General features: G+C 46.9%; 1 protein-coding gene across 1 annotated transcript in view; it reads right to left on the bottom strand.

Annotated features, from left to right (window-relative positions):
- Positions 1–21,860, bottom strand: part of C2CD3 (C2 domain containing 3 centriole elongation regulator) — a gene marked incomplete at its 5' end in the record, with an annotated part of 69,057 nt that overhangs the window by 2,878 nt on the left and 44,319 nt on the right. The window contains 6 exons of the mRNA XM_081327782.1: positions 2,764–2,966; positions 4,255–4,401; positions 5,755–5,858; positions 7,191–7,378; positions 9,185–9,249; positions 13,488–13,626. Coding sequence (XP_081183908.1) covers positions 2,764–2,966; positions 4,255–4,401; positions 5,755–5,858; positions 7,191–7,378; positions 9,185–9,249; positions 13,488–13,626 — 846 coding nt within the window. The remainder of the gene's footprint in view (positions 1–2,763; positions 2,967–4,254; positions 4,402–5,754; positions 5,859–7,190; positions 7,379–9,184; positions 9,250–13,487; positions 13,627–21,860) is intronic.

Genomic DNA, 21,860 nt, shown 5'->3' with positions numbered 1-21,860 from the left:
GTCACCCCTGTTCCTTCTCTTCATTAAACCGGACATCCCCAATTCCTGCAACCATTGTTTGTATGTTTTATCCTCCAGACCTCTAATCGTCTTCGTTGCTCTTCTCTGCCCTCTTTCTAGAGTCCCGACATCTTTTTTTACATCGTGGTGACCAAAACCGGATGCTGCATTCCAAGTGTGGCCTCACCAAGGCCTTGTAAAATGGTATTAACACTTCACGTCATCTCGATTCTCTCCCTCTGTAAGGCACTACGTGCATTGGAAACAATTTATTCCACTCTTTTTTGACAGCTATGGGACATTTCTTCCTGAACTGAAAAAGTTGATGTTTTTTTTCTTTTGATTTTGAAAGTGTAAAAAAAAAAATCGGTCTTAGCAGGGCCTGTTTCTCCCTTCCAGTTCGTTTCTTTGACTCTAAATTAAAAAGAGAAAACTCCAAAATCTAAGTCAGACAGAAATACAGCGCGAAGGGTCCTTTGCTACACAATTATACTACGAATATTTGAACGCTCTGACGCTCTTCAACTAACCGCCTAAAACCGCTCATTTGAAGAATGCAAAACAAGAAACACAGACTCGTACCCATATGCCAAGACAGCCTTTTTCTACGCGCAAATACTATTTAATTTCAAAGCACACACTATCATTTTCTTGCAGGACGCAAACCAGGCCAGACTGTATTTTAAAATGTTTGCAAAGCAGCCCAAACAGTTTTAAATTCTGCTTTGCCAAGTTTTATGCTGAGGCAGACGTCCGTTCCGGTCAACGTTACAGACCAAAGCGATATCCAAGAGACAAACATATTTTCATTTCACCCTTGCAGCTGTTGTGTGTGCCTTCGACAAAGGGTGCAATTTATTAGAAAACACTGCTTATTTGGGGAACGAGCGACTTATGACAGCTCACGGCCGTCGCGGCATCCCTGGGCTCATGTGATCAAAACTTGGAGGCTCGGCAACTGGCATGGACTTGCGACTGTCGCATTGACCCAGAGTCAGGGTGATCAACATACGACATTAGTTTAGTGACCGTTCAAAGTGACAGCGGCACTGGGAAAAAGTGGCTTATGACCGTTTCCCACACTTAGCGACCATTGCGGCGTCCCCCGGGGTCACGCAATCAAAGTTTTGCAACCAGAGTCAATGGGGAAACCGGCTTGACTTAACAACCGTGGCAACTGCAGCGATTCACTTAACAACCGTGGCAAAAAAGGTCGTAAAAATGGGGCGGAAATCCCTTTAGCGGCTGTCTTGCTTAGCGACGGGAAATTGCGAAAAATTTCTCAAGACGCCCCCAGGAGCTGCTGAGAAAAGTTCCACGGAGGAATTGTTGAGTCTGTCATCTGCGCCTCTATAACACGTCTATGTTTTGGCACAGCAACCGAACAAGACAGACACAGATTTCGACAGGTAGTTAGGACTGCGGAAAAAACAACAACATCGCAACCAGCCTGCATTCCACTGAGGAGCGGTCTACTGCGCAAGCCAGAAAGAAGGCTGAGAAAATATCTACAGACCGCTCACATAATAATAATGATAAAGTTGGAAGGGACCTTGGAGGTCATCTAGTCCAACCCCCTGCTCAGGCAGGAAACCCTGTAGCATTCCAGACAAATGGCTGTGCAGTCCCTTCTTAAAAACCTCCAGTGATGGAGCGCCCACAACTTCTGGAGGCAGGTTGTTCCACTGGTTCATTGCCCTCACTGTCGGGAAGTTTCTCCTTAGTTCCAGGTTGGTTTTCTCCTTGATTAGTTTCCATCCGTTGTTTCTTGTTTTGCCTTTTGCTACTTTGGGAAATAGTTTGACCCCTTCATTGTTGTAGGAGCCCCTCAAATGTTGGAAGGCTGCTATTGCGTCACTCTTGGTCCTTCTCTTCATTAAAGTAGACGTACCCAATTCCAGCAACCGTTCCTTGCATGTTTGAGCCTCCGGTCCCCTGATCACCTTTGTTGCTCTTCTCTGCACTCTTCCTAGACTAGAGTCTCAGCATCTTTTTTAAACCGTGGTGACCAAAACTGGATGCAGTATTCCAAGTGTGGCCTTACCAAGACCTTGTAAAGTGGTATTAACACTTTCTTCAATAGAATGATCTTCATTCTATTTCTGGACACAAACTGTTTTAGCTCCTACACCTCAGGATGCTGCTATAGGGCATCGCACGCCAAAACAATTAACACACAAAGTTAAGGGTTTTTTTTTTCCTCCTGTGCCATCACTCTGCTGAACACCCAATTCCCACAACACTGTCGAACTACTTAGTAACGCTGTACCGTATTTCCCTGAAAGTAAAACCCAGCCCTAGCTTGATTTTTGGGGGTGGGCCTAATATAATCCCTACCCGCAAACTAAGCCCTTATATCTATATCAGGGGTCTTGAAACTTGGCCCTTTTATGACTTTTGGACTTCCAACTCCCAGAATTCCTCAGCCAGGCACTGCTGACTGAGGAATTCTGGGAATTGGAAGTCTGCATGTCTTAACGTTGCCAAGTTTGGACACCCCAGGGGTCTTCAAACTTGGCCCTTTTATGACTTGTGGACTTCAACTCCCAGAATTCCTCCGTCAGCGTGCCTGGCTGAGGAATTCTGGGAGTTGAAGTCCACAAGTCATAAAAGGGCCAAGTTTGAAGACCCTTGTTGTAACGGAAGGATTATTTTATGCCCACTACCAAAGGGAACTGTGGGCATAAAATTGGATAGTATTACACTAGTTATTGCGGTCTTCTCAAGAGCCACCCAGAAGACCGTGGATGGTGGACAACTTACCGACACTCTGGCTGCTAAGTTGAGAAGCCAGATGAGTGGGCTTCTTCTCCAGATGGTCTCCTTCTGGATCTGGCCCCTTGGAGAAAGGTCTCTGGATGTCAAGACCATCCATGGTGAGACAAGGAGCATTTAAGTCTGCGAAAGGTCTGGTGAGTTTTTCACTGAAATACCTCTGGATTTCGTCCAGCTCGTTCAGGTTTTTCCTGGAAGAGAAGACAGATCAGGTGCACGGTAAACCTCTAGGACACTAGATCCTCGACTTACAACCATTTGTTCAGTGACCGTTCAAAGTTACAACAGCACTGAAAATAGGGACTTATGATCATTTTTCACTTTTAACAACCGCTGCAGCATTCCCCACGGTCAGGCGATCAAAATCCAGAGGCTTGGCAACTGGCATGTACTTATGACGGTTGCAATGTCCCCTTTGGAAACCTTCTTACAAAACTAAAGCAATGGGAAAGCCAGATTCACTTAACAACCAGGTTACTAACTTAACAACTTCCGTGATTCACTTGAAAACTGTGGCGAGAAGGGTCATAAAATGGGGCAAAATTCACTTAACAACTGTCTCGCTTAGCAACGTAAGTCTGTGGTTCGACTGTGATCTGGCTTCCCTGTTTGCTTGTCAGGAGCTGAGTCAGTCTCCAAGTCTGACCATGTGATCATGGGAATGCTGCAACGGCCGCTAAGTGTGAAAAACAGTCATAAGTCCCATTTTTCAGCGCCGTTAACTTCGAACAGTCGCTAAATGAATGGCCCTAAATCAGGGGGTCTTCAAACTCGGCCCTTTTATGACTTGTGGACTTCAATTCCCAGAATTCCTCAACCAGGCACGTTGGCTGAGGAATTCTGGGAGTTGAAGTCCACACCTCTTAAAATGGCCGAGGTTGATTAACACCAGTTTAGCTCTTTCTGAGTTAGCATTATTTTCCCCTCACATTATGTCAGGGGTCTTCAAACTCGGCCCCTTTATGCCTTGTGGACTTCAACTCCCAGAATTCCTCAACCAGGCACGTTGGCTGAGGAATTCTGGGAGTTGAAGTCCACACCTCTTAAAATGGCCGAGGTTGATTAACACCAGTTTAGCTCTTTCTGAGTTAGCATTATTTTCCCCTCACATTATGTCAGGGGTCTTCAAACTCGGCCCCTTTATGCCTTGTGGACTTCAACTCCCAGAATTCCTCAACCAGGCACGTTGGCTGAGGAATTCTGGGAGTTGAAGTCCACACCTCTTAAAATGGCCGAGGTTGATTAACACCAGTTTAGCTCTTTCTGAGTTAGCATTATTTTCCCCTCACATTATGTCAGGGGTCTTCAAACTCGGCCCTTTGATGACTTGTGGACTTCAATTCCCAGAATTCTGGGAGTTGAAGTCCACCAGTCATAAAAGGGCCCAGTTTGAAGGCCCCTGCTTTCTGGTGACTTCACTCCTGAGTCCCTGGTCTGGCTACTGTGACATTTACGCCTAGCCTTGCTTAATCTTTTCACCTCAGAGCTCTGAAGACAGATGTCTGCGAGGGACCGGAGGGTGAATCGAGCCTTCCAAGGTGGTCTGTGTTTTCTTCCGCTTGCTGTAACGACGTGTGGAACCATCGGACATTCTGCACGTGCTCTTTGTAACGGGATCCAGTCCTGCTAAGGAAGAGACAACATCAGCTAAGCCTGGAGTGGCATCAACATTTTCTATCTGCCCCCAAGGAAAGGTCAAACACATTATCTATCTATCTGAAATGGTATAGGGTTTCCTGCCTTAGCAGGTGGTTGGACTAGATGACCTCCAAGGTCCCTTCCAACTTATTATTATTATTATTATTATTATTATTATTATTATTATTATTATTATTATTATTATTATTATTATTATCTATCATCTATCCATCCATCCATCCATCCATCCATTTTCTATTCCTGCCTGCCTATTTCTCTCTTTATCCACCAATCTACTATCTATCTCTCTATCTATCCATTATCTATCTATCCATCCATCCATCATCTTCTATTCCTGCCTGCCTGTCTGCCTATCTTTCTTTCTATATATCTATCCACCTATCTATCTCTCTTCACTGCAGACGGGGACTGTAGCCAAGAAATTAAAAGAAGCTTGCTCCTTGGGAGGAAAGCCATGGCAAATCTAGACAGCACACTAAAAAGCAGAGACGTCACCCTGCCAACAAAAGTGCGTATAGTCAAGGCCATGGTCTTCCCAGTTGCAATGTATGGCAGTGAAAGTTGGACCATAAGAAAGGCTGAGCGCCAAAGAATTGAGGCCTTTGAACTCTGGTGCTGGAGAAGACTCCTGCGAGTCCCTTGGACTGTGAGGCGATCAAACTGGTCAGTCCTAGAGGAGATCCACCCTGACTGCTCTTTAGAAGGCCAGATCCTGAAGCTAAAACTCAAATCCTTTGGCCACCTAATGAGAAGGAAGCACTCACTGGAGAAGAGCCTAATGCTGGGAAAGGTTGAGGGCAAGAGAAGAAGGGGACGACAGAGAAGGAGGTGGCTGGATGGAGTCACTGAAGCAGCAGGCGTGAGCTTAAATGGACTCCAGAAGATGGTAGAGGACAGGAAGGCTTGGAGGAACATTGTCCATAGGGTCGCGATGGGTTGGACACGACTTCGCAGCTAACAACAAAATCTATCTCTGTATTATCTATCCATTAACTATTTATCTATTCATCAATCCATCTATCATCTTGCCTGCCTTCTGTCTGTCTGTCTGTCTGTCTATCTCCATCCATCCATCCATCCATCCATCCATCCATCTGTATATCCAACTCATCTTGCTGTCACATGATGCAAGAGGAGGAGGTAAAATCTGAAATTTTAGCCTGACGGAATTTGGGGGAAGGCATCATCAGATACACAAGGCCAGGTACCCCGGCCGATGCATGCCTACGACGGAGTAAGCCCAACACCATGCCATGCTTTTGCAGCCCTGCGACCATTTTACTTATTCGGAACAACCATCGACCTCTTGTTTCGTCTCACCTGGCACGACTGGAAGCTTCTGGGCTCTTCTTCCATGGAGGAGCTGAAAGTCTGGCCGTGCCTCTTGTGGAGAAGGAGGAGAACGGAGGAACCGGGTCTTTTGCCTGCAAAGCAAAAGGCCTTAAGGTGGGCATCTCCACCACGTTCCAGAGCAGGGCTCCCCACATGTTCCGTGACCTGTTCGGAACTGGCCCGTCCAGCTGGAGGTGAGCGACAGATGAGCGAGCAAAACCTACCATAAAACATCCTTCCTGGCTCCAGTCTGTGGAAAAAATGGGTGTTCCACGAAACGGGTCCCTGGTGCCCCCAAAGTTGGGAACTGGCCCAATTTCACGATCAGGCCACTGGCTTGTTAGGATCTGGCAAAAGCTTGCCAGAAGCACAGGTAGTCCTCCACTTACAACCACAACTGAGCCCCACATTTCCATTGGTAAGTGAGACGTTTGTTCAGGTTGACCCGTTTTACGGCCTTCCTTGCCACGGTTGTTAAGCGAATCACTGCAGTTGATAAGCTAATAACCCGGTCGTTAAACGAATCCGGCTCCCCCATTGACTTTGCTGGTCAGGAGGCCGCAGAAGGGGATCACGTGACCCCCCCGGGGACACTGCAGCCGTCGTAAGTATGAGTCAGCTGCCCCAAGCGGCTGAATTTTGATCGCGTGACCCACGGGGATGCTGTGAAAAAAACGGGGCCTAAGTCACATTTTTTTTGCTACCGTTGTACTGCTGAACGGTCGCAAAACGAACGGTTGTAAGTTGAGGATTACCTGTAGTCAATCAAGCAACAGGAAAGAGAGAAATTGAGACTAAATAAATCAACAAAAAAAACAATGAAACAAACGATAAATAAAATAAACAAACGAAAAAACTCCAAAGAACAAATCAATAAACAAAACAATAAAACAGTGAATAAAAATGAATAAAACAATAGACTAATAAAACCATAGACAAATAAAACAATAAATTGATAAATCAGTAAATTGATAAACAGTAAACAAATAAACAATAAACAGTAAACAAATAAAACAATACAATAAAACAAAGAAAGAAACAAATAAAACAAATTAATAAAACCATAGACAATACATAAAACAATAAATTGATAAGAGTAAATAAATAAAACAAACAAGAAATAAAACAAAAAACAAACATGAATAAATAAAACAACAAATAAAACAATAAACAAAACAACAAATTAATAAAATGATAGCTAATGAAACAATAAATTGATAAAATAAATTGATAAAACAGTAAATAAAACAATAAAATAAAAAACAAAAACATGAATAAATAAAACAACAAATTAATAAAACAATAAAGCAATAAACTGATAAAAGAATAATAAAACGATAAATCAAAATGTCTGCAGGTCGTTTGGTCACACGAAAGAGGTGTGTGTGTGTGTGTGTGTGTGTGTGTGTGTGTGGTGCTTTTACCTGGCAACTTCTGGCCTGCCTCTCTTCTTTCAGGCGAGCGATATTTTCCAGGGGGCAGACGGCGACTTTCACCTGCCCCCGGCACTGCCCGCCGAGGTCGGTGACGTTGTACCAGCCGCAGATGTGCTGGAAGCCACAGAGCAGCGGCGAGAGGTCCACGGAGGCAAACCCCATCACTCGCTCCACCTCTGCGGGGGGGAAAACAGCCCGTCAAAGCGCGCCAGCCATCTCAGCGGCGCCAGCAAACGTTTGCACCTCGCGGCAAGAAACCTCGGTGTGTACCCCCAATTCCAACCGTCTAAGAAAGCTAAGGGGACGAGGGCGATGGAGAGAAAAGGCGATCGACTGGGTAGAAAAGGATCCGATTCAGCTTTGAAGGCTTCCAGTTTAATCGGCCTTCTTCCAAATGGACATTAGGCTGCCGTCTGGAGCCGCAGGCCCGCTTAGCATGAAGGAGGAGAAGCGGTCGGCTAGGAAGCCCGCCGTAGAGATGGTCGAGCACGCCCACGCCCAGCAAGCCAAAGGCCACCCAAGTGGGGAAAGCCGGATCCCTGTCGGCGCCATGGCCCCCCAGTCCCAGCTAGCATTGCGTGCCTCCGCCCCATCTCTGCTGGGCCTGGGCGACCATGACGCCGATGGGGATCTGGCTTTCCCCGCTCGGGGTGGCCTTTTGCCTGCTAGCCCTGGGCGTGCTCGACCACCTCTATGGCGGGCTTCCTGGCCCACCACTTCACCTCCTCCTTGCTGGGCGGGCCTGCGGCTCTGGACGGCGACCTGATGGACCTGCGTGAGCGGCTGGTGGATGCAGTAGGTACCGAGGTGCGCGAGGGGAATGCGCTCCACCCGCGGGCCAAGGGCAAAACCCTCGAGGGGGCTGAGGAGATGACCAGTGGAGGAGTAGGCATGTCCGGCCGTCCACATCACGTGCTCTCCCGACTCCGTGTGCTGCCGGTGCCGCCGCAATGCTGCTGCCGGAGGGCTGGCCCGGTATTCGCAGCGGGCTACACAGCACCTGCTGCCGGATGCTGTCGGCCCCTGTGCGCTCACCGCCTCCTGCTCGGATACCTGGGAGAGAGTCGCCAGGCTGGGGCGGGTGGTGGGGGGCCGTCCCTTGCCATCTGCGGGGCATCCCCAGGGGGTCAATGCCGCTCGCTCGCTCACTTCCTGCCCCATCGCTTCCCAACGCCACACGCTCGCTACTCTGGCGAACTCTGCTGGGGCGATGGCACGCGTGCCCACAGAGAGGGCTCTGAGTGCCGCCTCTGGCATGCGTGCCATAGGTTCACCATCACTGGTATAGGGCCTCCTGCCTGAGCAGGGGGTTGGACTAGAAGACCTCCAAGGTCCCTTCCAGTTCTTCTCTTCTCTTCCATTCTCTCTGTAATTCTGTTCTATTCTATTCCATTCTATTCTATTCTATATTTCTATTCTGTAATTCTATTCTATTATAGTCTGCAATTCTATATTTTTTATATTTCTATTCTATTCTATTCTATTCTATTCTATTCTATTCTATTCTATTCTATTCTATTCTATTCTATTCTTTCTATTCTATTCTATTCTATTCTATTCTATTCTATTCTATTCCATTCCATTCTCTTCTATTCTATGTTTCTATTCTGTAATTCTATTCTATTCTAGTCTGCAATTCTATTCTATATTTTTATTTTATATTTCTATTCTGCATTTCTATTCTATTCTACTCTACTCTACTCTACTCTACTCTACTCTACTCTATTCTACTCTACTCTATTCTATTCTTAGCTTCTGACTGATCATTAGTACCAGCAGTAGTACATTTCTTTCGGTATCCATTTACTGAAATAAACCGTAATATGTGTCAACCACAAATGAATACATGAACAATATGCAAACAACAATGAATATCACAGCACAGTGTGGATAGGCAGATAGCTTGCCATCCATCATTTTTTTAAAAAAACGATTGCTAAACTACAGTTAAGGAAGGAGTTCTGACGGGAGAAAGGGGTTACCTGCTTTATGCCAGACTTTAAAGACCAGAGTTTTCTGGGGATCCAACAGAAGCTCCTTGGAGAGTCTGCAAAAGAATTCAGAAACAAATCAGAAACATGTTTACACGATCGCTAGAGGGAAACAATCACTTTCCAGCAGGTTGTCGGGAAAGTTTTTGGTGTACGGGCAGTCCTCGGCGTGTGACCCACAACGGAGCCCAAAATTTCTGTTGCTAAGCGAGACAGTTCTTAAGTGAGTTCTGCCCCATTTTACGACTTTTCTGGCCCCAGCTGTTCAGTACATCACGGCCGTTGTTAAGATAATCTGGCTTCCTGACTCTTGTTTGTCAGGAGGTCGTAAAAGGGGATCGCGTGACCCCAGGGGACACCGCGACCGTCATAAACACGAGTCAGTTGTCAAGCATAAAATTTTTTGATCAGCTGACCGTGGGGCTGCCGCAATGGTCGCAAGTGTGAGAAACGGTCCTAAGTTACTTTTTTCCAGTGCTGTTGTAACTTATAATAATAATAATAATAATAATAATAATAATAATAATAATAATAATAATAATAATAATAATACCGTATATACTTGAGTATAAGCCGAATTTTTCAGCCCACTTTTTGGGCTGAAAAATTCCACTTCGGCTTATACTCCAGTCAACAAAAAAACTTACCGAGGACTTGTGCGCGGCCGAGGCTTTGGTGCTTCCGGGATCGCGCGCACCTCTCCCAAGCCACCGCTGCGGAAAGAAGCAGGCAGGCAGGGTGCGGAGGTCCGGAGACCTGCCGACGTTTGGGGAGGTTTGGGGAGGTGCGCGCGCACCTCCCCAAACCTCCCCAAACTTCGGCAGGTCTCCGGACGGCGGCGGCTTGGGAGAGGTGCGCGCGATCCTGGAAGCACCGAAGCCTCGGCCGCGCGCAAGTCCTCGGTAAGCTCCGGGCGGTCACTTGCTTCGCGTCTCCTGAGGGAAGGGGGGGCGACTGGAGCGGGCGTGTTTCCTCGCCTGCTGGGCGCCGCGATTTGCCCGGGGAACACGCGGGCCCCGAATGGCAGCGTGGAGCGAGGAAGCGGACAGCCAGGGCTTCCCCGAGAGCCACGGCCACACAGGGTATTCCTGTGTATTCAGGCTTGCAAAATGGCGGATCGAGCCTCTGCTGGCGGCAGAGGCTTGCAGAGCGCGGATCCAGCCTCCGCCGGCGGCGGAGGCTTGCAGAACGGCGGATCGGCTTATACTCGAGTCAATAACTTTTTCCAGTTTTGGGGGGTGAAATTGGGGGTCTCGGCTTATACTCGAGTCGGCTTATACTCAAGTATATACGGTAATAATAATAATAATAATAATAATAATAATAATAATAATAATAATAATGATAATGTCAGAAGGGACCTTGTAGGTCAGCTAGTCCAACCCCCTGCTTAGGCAGGAAACCCCATACCATTTCAGACAAACGGCTGTCGCTGAATGAATGGTTGCAAGTCAAGGACTGCTAGTATAGAAGCTTGCTTCAATCTGGTTCTTTCCAATTATGTTGAACAGCAAGTTCTAACAAGACGGTGGCAACCAGGGCCTATTCAATCAGAATAAGGCTGGAAGGGACCTTGGAGGTCATCTAGTCCAACCCCCTGCTCAAGCAGGAGAGCCTAGACCATTTTTGACAAGTGACCGTCCAGTCTCTTCTTAAAAACTTCCAGTGTTGGAGCACCCACAACCTCTGGAGGCAGGTTGTTCCACTGGTTAATTGTCCTCACTGTCAGGAAATTCCTCCTTAGTTCTAGGTTGCTTCTCTCCTTGACTAGTTTCCATCCGTTGCTTCTTGTCCTGCTTTCAGGTGCTTTGGAGAAGAGCTTGACTCCCTCTTCTTTGGGGCAGCCCCTGAGATACTGGAAGGCTGCTATCATGTCCCCCCTAGTTCTTCTTTTCTCTAGACCGGCCTATACCCAAGTCCTGCAACCCATTCTTCGTATGTTTTTTTTGTCTCCAGGCCTTTTAATCATCTTAGTTCAGACATGTCAAACACAAGGCCCGGGGGCCGGATCCGGCCCGCAAAGTGGGTTCATGCGGCCCGCGAAGCCATCCTGGAAAGAGTGAGGGAACGGCCCCCACTGCCTTGGCCCTGGCCCAGAGACCCTCCTTCTGACAGAGACCCCCAGATCTGTCCCACTCCTGCCCAGGCCCCCATAGGCACCCTTGATGCCAACGATGGAGAGCTGGCCACGCCCACCCAGTAGGCCATACGCACTCTAGCCACGCCCAACCAGTAGGCCACGCCCACCCTGGCCACGCCCACCCGGCCCCCTGAGGGCAACCGCAATGCTGATGCGGCCCTCAATGAAATTGAGTTTGACACCCCTGTCTTAGTTGTTCTTAGTTGTTGGGGAAATGACAAAATTGTGGTTTAGTTCTAATTCCTGAGTTCTTTACCTAGAATGCAACCACATCTTAGTAAGCAAATAATAATAGCAGAGTTGGAAGGGACCTTGGAGGTCTTCTAGTCCAACCCCCTGCTCTGGCAGGAAATCCTGTACCACTCCAGACAAATGGCTGTCCAGTCTTGGATGCTTCCCCCGCCCCTTCGCCTTCTCCTCCACCCTTCTTCCTTCCTGTACAATTTGCAACCATTCAAAATTTCAACGTCAATGGAAGAAAATGACTCGCAACCGGTCCTCGCACTCACAACTGCCGCATGATCAAAATTCAGGCGCTTGGCAACTGGCCTGTGTTTACAAGGGTTGCAGCATCCACGGGGGTCACGTGATCCCCGTTTGGTGACCTCCCCAGCCGGCTTCCGACAAGCAAAGTTAAAACCGGATTGGCTTAAGGCCTGCGTGATTCAACTCAACGACTGCAGAGATTCGTTTAACAGTGGTGGCAAAAGGGTCGCAAAATGAGGCAAAGCTCACTCAACAACTGTCTTGCTTAGTGACAGAAATGTGAGGGTGACAATATCTGAGGGGCTGCCCCAAAGAAGAGGGGGGGGTTCCACCTGTTCTCCAGAGCGCCTGAAGGGAGGACAAGAAGCGACGGATGGAAACCCGTCAAGGAGAGAAGCAACCTGGAAATAAGGAGAAATTTCCTGAAAGTGGGAACAATTAACCAGTGGAACTACTTGCCTCCAGAAGTTGTGGGTGCTCCATCACTGGAGGCTTTTAAGAAGAGACTGGACAGCCGTTTGTCTGAAATTGTATGGAGTCTCCTGCCTGAGCAGGGGGTTGGACTAGAAGACCTCCAAGGTCCCTTCCGACTCTGTTTTTCTATTCTAATTGTGGTCGTAACCCGAGGAGCACCTGTATTCCGGAGCGTTCCCAGCCCTCTATAGATGAAGGCGGGAATGTTTAGAAAAACATAAAGGATAAACGTGGCTGGTCTAGAAAGCCGGTTTCTATGGGAACAAAATAGTAGCCATGATCGTATTTCCAGAACAACCTACAGGTCAGTTTTTTTTGCTGCTTTTCGGCCCTCTCTCGAAAACATAATCTTGCTGCTATCAGCATTTCAAATATGCTGGCAGCTCACATTTCAATGATCTCAGTGTTTAATACTATGCCTCTCTACATATTACAAGAAAGGCAAAAACAGAGACACACATGCAACTCAGATGAAGGCCTGGAGACTAAAACATACGAAAAATGGCTGCAGGACTTGGGTTTGCCTAGTCTAAAGAAAAGAAGAAACATGGGTGACATGATAGCAGTGTTTCCGTATTAGAGGGGCTGCCCCAAAGAAGAGGGGGTCACGTTATTCACCAAAGCACCAGAGAGAAAGACGAGAAACAATGGTTGGAAACTGATCAAGGAGAGAAGCAACCTGGAATTAAGGAGAAACTTCTTGACAGTGAGGACAATTAACCAGTGGAAGTACTTGCCACCAGAAGCTGTGAATGCTCCAACACTGGAAGTTTTTAAGAAGAGACTGGAGAGCCATTTGTCTGTAATGGTATAGGGTTTCCTCCCTGTGCAGGGGGTTCGACTAGATGACCTCCAAGGTTCTATTCTATTCTATTCTATTCTATTCTATTCTATTCTATTCTATTCTATTCTATTCTATTCTATTCTATTATTCTATTCTATTCTATTCTATTCCATTCCATTCCATTCCATTCCATTCTATTCTATTCTATCCTATATTTCCATTCTGTTCTGTAATTCTATTCTGTAATTCTATTCTATTCTATTCTATTCTATTCTATTCTATTCTATTCTATTCTATTCTATTCTATTATTATTTCCATGTAAACACCATTTTTGCATTTCATTATCAAAGAACACAAAAAGTAATGCAAAAATGTCACCGAGAGCTGCTACAGGGACGTCTTAACCTACCTTGTCTGCTGCTGAAAATCCCACACGGGGGAGTCCGTGTTTTCTACGGTGGCGGTGGTAAGAGGGTTATCGGCGTCCGTGGCCACGAAGGAGACATAGCTACTGGGTGACGTCACGCCGCGCTCTGCAAGAGGACTCCCTGAAAACCGAGCAATTTAAGATGCCACTTTTGCGTTCTGTGACAATTTCACAACAAAGAAACAAAAAGTCATTTAACATTAACAACAACAACAACAATAATGATAAAGTTGGAAGGGACCTTGCAGGTCATCTAGTCCAGGGCTTTTCAACCAGTGGTACGGGTACCACCTGTGGTACATTGGCACCTGGCAGGTGGTACGTGACCATCCTAGGAAAGTGGTAGCGGGGGAGGGGAATGAGCTGAACCGCTGGCAGCACCGCACAAGCCGGAGCGAGAGACGGATGGAGCTGCAGGGCTGTCGGGGCTCAGCGGAAGCGCCAGGATCAGCGCCAGGATCCAGCTGGAGCTCAGCGCTGATCCCGGCGTGTCTGCTGAGCCCAGAAGAAGCGCCGACCAGCTGGAATGTTGCAGCGTCTCCAGGGTCTTGTGATCGACATTCAGATGCTTGGCAACTGATTCATATTTATGATGGTCACAGTGTCCCAGGGTCATGTGAAGCGACCAAAACCTGCTGCAACCACCCAGCAGAAGGGGGAGGGAAATAAAAACCAAACACCCCCCCACCCCACCCCCGCTGCCAATCCTCAACAGAAATGCTCACAACCATGAAAACCTCGGACAGGAGGAAGAGCGCTGCCGGGCGGGCAGGCAGGTGTCTTGCTCGGCTGTGGCTTGGGGGGCCCTTTTTTCAGGCCCATTGTAACTTCAAACAGTCACTAAGCGAACTGTTGTAAGTCGAGGACTACCTGCACTTCATCACTTTTTTTCTTTTGTTTTTTTTTTTGGTCATCAAGTTTTTGACACCATGCTAGGCGACTGGTGGTACTTTGGTGTTACATGTGTTAACATCACATCTGAAGGCAGAAGAGAGAGAGGCAGAACCCAGTAAGTGGAGAGGCCGTTTGCATCTTGTAAGGATGAAATCGGCTTTAGAGGCAGAAGAATGTCAACTTTCGTTTTTCCCCCCAAAGAAACGTCAACTCCGAACGTGGCTAGTAAAGTCCAGCTTTTTCACTGTCAGCCCCTTGCAAGAAGCCAGAATCATAACATCGTTCCCCACGCAGACCTCTTTCGCCTTAGGTATCCTGCCTTGAGTGGGGGGGGGGGGTTGGACTAGAAGACCTCTTGAGGTCCCCTTTCAGCTCTAGGATTCTATGTTCTGTTAACGCAGTTCCTCAGGTTTCCTGATCAGCTTGCTGTCGAGAAACGGTTCAAGAAAAAAAGATGTTGAGACTCTAGGAAGAGTGCAGAGAAGAGCAACAAAGAGGATCAGGGGACTGGAGGCTAAAATATATCAGGAACGGTTGTAGGAACTGGGCATGTCTAGTTTAACGAAGAGAAGGACGAGGGGGGACAGGATAGCAGCCTTCCAGTATCTCAGGGGCTGCCCCAAAGAAGAGTTGGGGGTCAAGCTATTCATCAAAGACCCTGAAGGCAGGAGAAGAAGCAACGGATGGAAACTAGTCAAGGAGAGAAACAACCTGGAATTAAGGAGGAATTTCCTGACAGTAAAATTAACCAGTGGAACAACCTGCCTCCAGACGTTGTGAATGCTGGAAGTCTTTAAGAAGAGAGTGGACAGCCATTTTTTCTGAAATGGTATATAGGGTTTTCTGCCTGAGCAGGGGGTTGGACTAGATCAGGGCTTTTCAACCTTTTCAGCCATTGTACCACTTTTAGTATATGGCAGGGGTAGGCAACCTCGGCTCTTTTATGACTCATGGACTTCAACTCCCAGAATTCCTGAGCCAGCATGGGGGAACTATGGCCCCTTCATGACTCGTAGACTTCAACTCCCAGAATTCCTGAGCCAGCATGGGGGAACTATGGCCCCTTCATGACTCGTGGACTTCAACTCCCAGAATTCCTGAGCCAGCATGGGGGAACTACGACCCCTTCATGACTCGTAGACTTCAACTCCCAGAATTCCTCAGCCAGCATGGGGGGAACTATGGCCCCTTCATGACTCGTGGACTTCAACTCCCAGAATTCCTCAGCCAGCGTGGGGGAACTATGGCCCCTTCATGACTGGTGGACTTCAACTCCCAGAATTCCTGAGCCAGCATGGGGGAACTATGGCCCCTTCATGACTTGTAGACTTCAACTCCCAGAATTCCTGAGCCAGCATGGGGGAACTATGGCCCCTTCATGACTTGAGGACTTCAACTCCCAGAATTCCTCAGCCAGCGTGGGGGAACTATGGCCCCTTCATGACTGGTGGACTTCAACTCCCAGAATTCCTCAGCCAGCATGGGGGAACTATGGCCCCTTCATGACTTGTAGACTTCAACTCCCAGAATTCCTCAGCCAGCGTGGGGGAACTATGGCCCCTTCATGACTGGTGGACTTCAACTCCCAGAATTCCTCAGCCAGCATGGGGGAACTATGGCCCCTTCATGACTTGTAGACTTCAACTCCCAGAATTCCTGAGCCAGCATGGGGGAACTACGACCCCTTCATGACTTGTAGACTTCAACTCCCAGAATTCCTGAGCCAGCATGGGGGAACTACGACCCCTTCATGACTTGTAGACTTCAACTCCCAGAATTCCTCAGCCAGCGTGGGGGAACTATGGCCCCTTCATGACTTGAGGACTTCAACTCCCAGAATTCCTGAGCCAGCATGGGGGAACTACGACCCCTTCATGACTTGTAGACTTCAACTCCCAGAATTCCTCAGCCAGCGTGGGGGAACTATGGCCCCTTCATGACTGGTGGACTTCAACTCCCAGAATTCCTGAGCCAGCATGGGGGAACTATGGCCCCTTCATGACTTGAGGACTTCAACTCCCAGAATTCCTGAGCCAGCATGGGGGAACTATGGCCCCTTCATGACTTGTAGACTTCAACTCCCAGAATTCCTCAGCCAGCGTGGGGGAACTATGGCCCCTTCATGACTGGTGGACTTCAACTCCCAGAATTCCTGAGCCAGCATGGGGGAACTATGGCCCCTTCATGACTTGAGGACTTCAACTCCCAGAATTCCTGAGCCAGCGTGGGGGAACTATGGCCCCTTCATGACTTGAGGACTTCAACTCCCAGAATTCCTGAGCCAGCATGGGGGAACTATGGCCCCTTCATGACTTGTGGACTTCAACTCCCAGAATTCCTCAGCCAGCCATGCTGGCTGACCAAGTCTTAAAGTGGCCAAGTTTGAAGACCCCTGATTTACGACCTCTTTATTTCTGTAGTTGCACTTCACTGCACATTCTCCTCTAGTGCCCAGGGTGCTCCAGGGGAGTAAAACACCCAGATAATAGTATTAGACTTTTTCCTAGAACATTAATTCTGTTTTCCTGTCCTGGGTGGCCTTTTGACTCCTGTTTCTTTTGCACCAATGGCTGTCCTCTTCCAGCATCTGCCCACTGTACCTTCAACTAATGCACTTTCTCATCCTTGTCCAAAGAAAGTTATTATATAAAAATAAGCAAATCTACCCACTTCTGGTTTCGACTGCAAAATCCTGGATGCTCTGTAATAAAACTCTATAGGCTATGGCCTTGAGCAATAAAGAATAGAATAGAATAGAATAGAATAGAATAGAATAGAATAGAATAGAATAGAACAGAACAGAACAGAACAGAACAGAACAGAACAGAACAGAATAGAATAGAATAGAATAGAATAGAACAGAACAGAATAGAATAGAATAGAATAGAATAGAATAGAATAGAATAGAAATATAGAATGTGATGAGAATAGAATAGAATAGAATTATAGAATAGCATTTGGATAGAAGAATAGAATAGAATAGAATAGAATAGAAATATAGAATGTGATGAAAATAGAATAGAATAGAATTATAGAATAGCATTTGGATAGAAGAATAGAATAGAATAGAATAGAATAGAATAGAATAGAATAGAATAGAATAGAATAGAATAGAATAGAATAGAATAGAATAGAATAGAAATATAGAATGTGATGAGAATAGAATGGAACAGAATAGAAATACAGAATAGAAATATAGAATAGAGTAGAGTAGCGTAGAGCAGAATGAAATAGAAATAGAAACAGAAATAGAACAGAACTGAATAGAATAGAATACAGAACAGAATAGGGAAGAGATCAGAATTAGAATACAGAACAGAATAGAGTACAACAGAATTAGAATACACATATTTCAAGCTAATGATAAAGAACATTGTAGATCCAAAAAAGTGAGGCACTGAAACAAGGTAAAAGAATAAAGTAAAGCATTAAAAATATAAAGAAGTTTCCACAGCTCATTTTTCCTTTCCCTTCAATACAGTGGCCAATAACCACTGTATTTTTATCTTTCCTGAAATCTTGGAGGTTGTTCCTTACGCTTATTTAAACCATTTTATATAATGCTCTTCAACTGATCTTTTTTTAAAAAAAACACACACAACATATTTCAAATGTCTAAACTGGCCTTGTTCTACGACGTGTCACAAATGAGAAGCAAATCTAGGTTAAATTTAGAGAAGTAGATTCAGGTAGTCCTCAAATTATGACCGTCACTGAGTCCAAAATTTCCACCGTTAAGCGAGACATTGGATAAGGGAGTTTTGCCCCCCCTTCTCGCCACAGTTCAGTGAATCATCGCAGTCCTTAAGCGAGCGACATGGTTGTTAAGGGAGCGTTGCCCCGTTTTACGACCTTTCTTGCCACTGTTGTTAAGTGAATCTGGCTGCCACCATTGACTTTGTGCTTGTCAGAAGGTCGCCAAAAGGGATCACTGCGACCGTCATAAATATGAACCAGTGGCCATGCCTCCAAATTTTGGGGATGCTGCAACGGTCGTTAAGTGTGGCAAAACGGCCGTACGTCTTCTGTTTCAGCGCCGCTACGACTCTGAGCGGTCACTAAACAGACGGTCGTTGAGAAACCCCCCCCCCTTGTATAAAATCCTTTCCTTTCTGATCGGTCCCTCTTCCCCACCCCTGTACGAGAAACGGCCGCTTTCATTAGTTGTCAAGCTTGGCCTTCCTTTGAATAGCTTTCGAGAAAAAGAAATTAGCCACACGCGCTTTGGGCTCCCACTGTGGACGTAACTCAAGGGCGGCCGGTGCAACGCGAGACGCTACGATCATTTAAAAAACATAAATCAAAGCGCAAGAATGCGCTGAAGCGTTGAGCGGCCCTTCCTGAAAGCAGAGACAAAAATAAATAATACGATAGAACTCGCGGGTGGATTGGAAGAAACTCAAGGACTATTTGAAGAAATATTGTTATATCGACTAGTTTGAAAGGGACTTGGAAGTGTTTATAGGTTGCAGTTTTAGAGTTTCATGTTTAGTATTAAGGATAATATGAAACAACGATTGTTGAATGATAAGAAATTAAATATAGATCGATATTAAATATGATTTAAAATTATGAAATAGAAATTGCTAATGATGATCTACGAAGAAACGCAGATAGGGGGGACGGGACTCGAGGAAGTCACCTGAAAATGATTAGAAAGATTAGGAATAACGGAAGTTAAGTATTCTTGTTGTATTTTCGTTGCTTGTATTGTTTATGTATGTCTTATTTTTTATATGTATTTTTTTGTTTAAATATATGTTTACATAAAAGCAATAAATTTTTTAAAAAAATAAATAAATAATACGATAAACTCAAATAAAACTTCGGAGGAACGGGCCAGCGGTGCGAGGAGGAGGAGGGAAGCGGCACTTTGAGCGAGGGGAGGAAACTCTGAAAATCATTTCCCGGCTGCTCTTTCACCTGCTCTTCAGTCACGCCGCTCTGGAAGCCGGCGGTGTGCTTACCAAAAAGAGTTTCTTGGGGGGGGTGGGAGGGAAATACGAGAAGGCGCTGAATGGATTCGTCTGGTTTGGCCCGGTTGGGCTGGTGGCCTTCGGCACGAAGTACTGGGACGCAACGGGACGGAACAATTGGGGGGGGGGATTTTTAAGGGCAGAGCGCAAGGGCCAAGGAAACAGTCCGCGGGGGAGGAAATTCTAGGAATAAGGTCCGCCGGGCACCAAAAGCAGAACAAAGGGCTGTTTTTCAAGCCTGGCCCCCTTCGATTCCTGCCTGCGCTTGCGTTCCGTTCCGATCCACTCTGCTCTATTCTTTTACCCGACTCATAGCTGACCCTAAATGGTGAGTTCTAGCCCCACCTTAGCTACAAAAGCCAGCTGGGTGACTTTGGGCCAATCACCAGGAGATCGTGAGTTCTAGTCGTGTCTTAGGCACGAAAACCAGCTGGTGACTAGGACAAACACTAGGAGACGGTGAGTTCTAGTCCCACCTTAGGCATGAAAACCATCTGGGTGGCTTTGGGCCAATCACCAGGAGATGGTGAGTTCTAGTCCTTCCTTAGACATGAAAGCCATCTGGGTGACTTTGGGCCAATCACCAGGAGACTGTGAGTTGTAGTCCCGCCTTAGGCATAAAAGTTGGCTGGGCGACTTTGGGCCAATCACCAGGAGACAGTGAGTTCTAGTCCCACCTTAGGCATGAAAGCCAGCTGGGTGACTTTGAGCCAATCACCAGGAGACAGAGAGTTCTAGTTCCGCCTTAGGCATGAAAGCCAACTGGGTGACTTTGGGCCAATCACCAGGAGACAGTGAGTTCTAGTCCCACCTTAGGCATGAAAGCCATCTGGGTGACTTTGGCCCAATCAGCTGGAGACAGCGAATTCTAGTCTTGCTTTAGGCATGAAAGCCAGCTGGGTGACTCTGGGCCAATCGCCAGGAGACAGTGAGTTCTAGTCCCGCCTTAGGAATGAAAGCCGGCTGGGTGACTTTGAGCCAATCACCAGGAGGCGGTGAGTTCTAGTCCTGTCTTAGGCACGAAAACCAGCTGGTGACTAGGACAAACACTAGGAGACGGTGAGTTCTAGTCCCACCTTAGGCATGAAAACCATCTGGGTGACTTTGGGCCAATCAGCAGGAGACTCTGTGTTCTAGTCCTGCCTTAGGCACGAAAACCAGCTGTTGACTATGTGCCAATCACCCAGGAGATGGCTGCCCCCTTCTACTTCCAGCTTGGCTGAATTGCAAACGCCTGCATTTTATTTTATCGTTGTATTGTATTGTACACGTAGTCCTTCAATTACGACCACAACTGAGCCCAAAATTTCTGTTGCTTCAGCGAAACATTTGCTAAGTGGAGCTTTGCCCCATTTTACAACCTTTCTCGCCACAGTTGTTAAGTGAACCACTGTGGTTGTTAGTCACACGGTTGTTAAGTGAATCTGGCTTCTCCATTGACTTTGCTCGTCAGAAGGTCGCAAAAGGGGATCACGTGACCCTGGGATGCTGCGACCGTCATAAATACGAGTCAGTTGCCGAGCGTGTGAATTTTGATCATGTGACCACAGGGATGCTGCGACGGTCGTAAGTGTGAAAAACAGTCACAGGTCACTTTTTTTCAGCGACGCTGGAACTTTGAACAAATTGTTGTAAGTCGGGGACTATCTTAATATAGTATGTAGCTAACTAACATAGGGACGCGGTGGCTCAGTGGGTTAAGACACTGAGCTTGTAAATCAGAAGGTCGGCAGTTTGGCGGATCGAATCCCGAGTGCCGCGTAGCAGAGTGAGCGCCTGTTACTCGTCCCAGCTTCTGCCCACCTAGCAGTTCGAAAGCACGTAAAAATGCAAGTAGAAAAATAGGGACCGCTATGGTGGGAAGGTCACAGCGTTCCGTGTGCCTTTGGCATCCAGTCATGCTGGCCACATGACCACGGAGACGTCCTCGGACAAGCGCCGGCTCTTCGACTTTGAAACGGAGATGAGCACCGGCCCCTAGAGTCGGAAACGACTAGCACTCATGTGCAGGGGAACCTTTACCTTTTACCTTTAGCTAACGTATATAAATAACAAACCTCCTTTAGTTTTTTGTTTTTTAAAAAAAAAATTATATGAACTGTGGGCCACGAGTTGGACATGCCTCTTTTAAAGCTTATCTGAACCAATTAGAGTTTTTCCGATGTTTCTAAAATATTATTAAAGGCCCTACGAATGACGAATTTGAAGGCCACACCGAAAAGAAAAAAAAAGATTAGGTTAGGATGGAGATTATATGGAGGATGGAGGATTGCAGAGGGTACCCACACCTATCAGAACTGTCAGTTCACACCTGTGCTTCGCAGTTGTTCAACGCCAGTCTGCCGTGGCCCCTGGGCAGGAGGGGCAAGTAAAAGTGATGGAAATAAGTGCTCCAACTCCTCCTCCTCCTCCTCCTCCTCCTCCTCCTCCTCCTCCTCCGAACCGGCCTCTGAGGGTGCCACGAAGTGCAGCTGCAAGACAGCTT

This window comes from Vipera berus (assembly GCF_964194415.1).
Source record: "Vipera berus genome assembly, chromosome: 4".
Lineage (NCBI taxonomy): Eukaryota > Metazoa > Chordata > Lepidosauria > Squamata > Viperidae > Vipera > Vipera berus.
The sequence above is the reverse complement of the archived record's forward strand: the minus strand, read 5'-3'. Positions and strand labels throughout refer to the sequence as shown.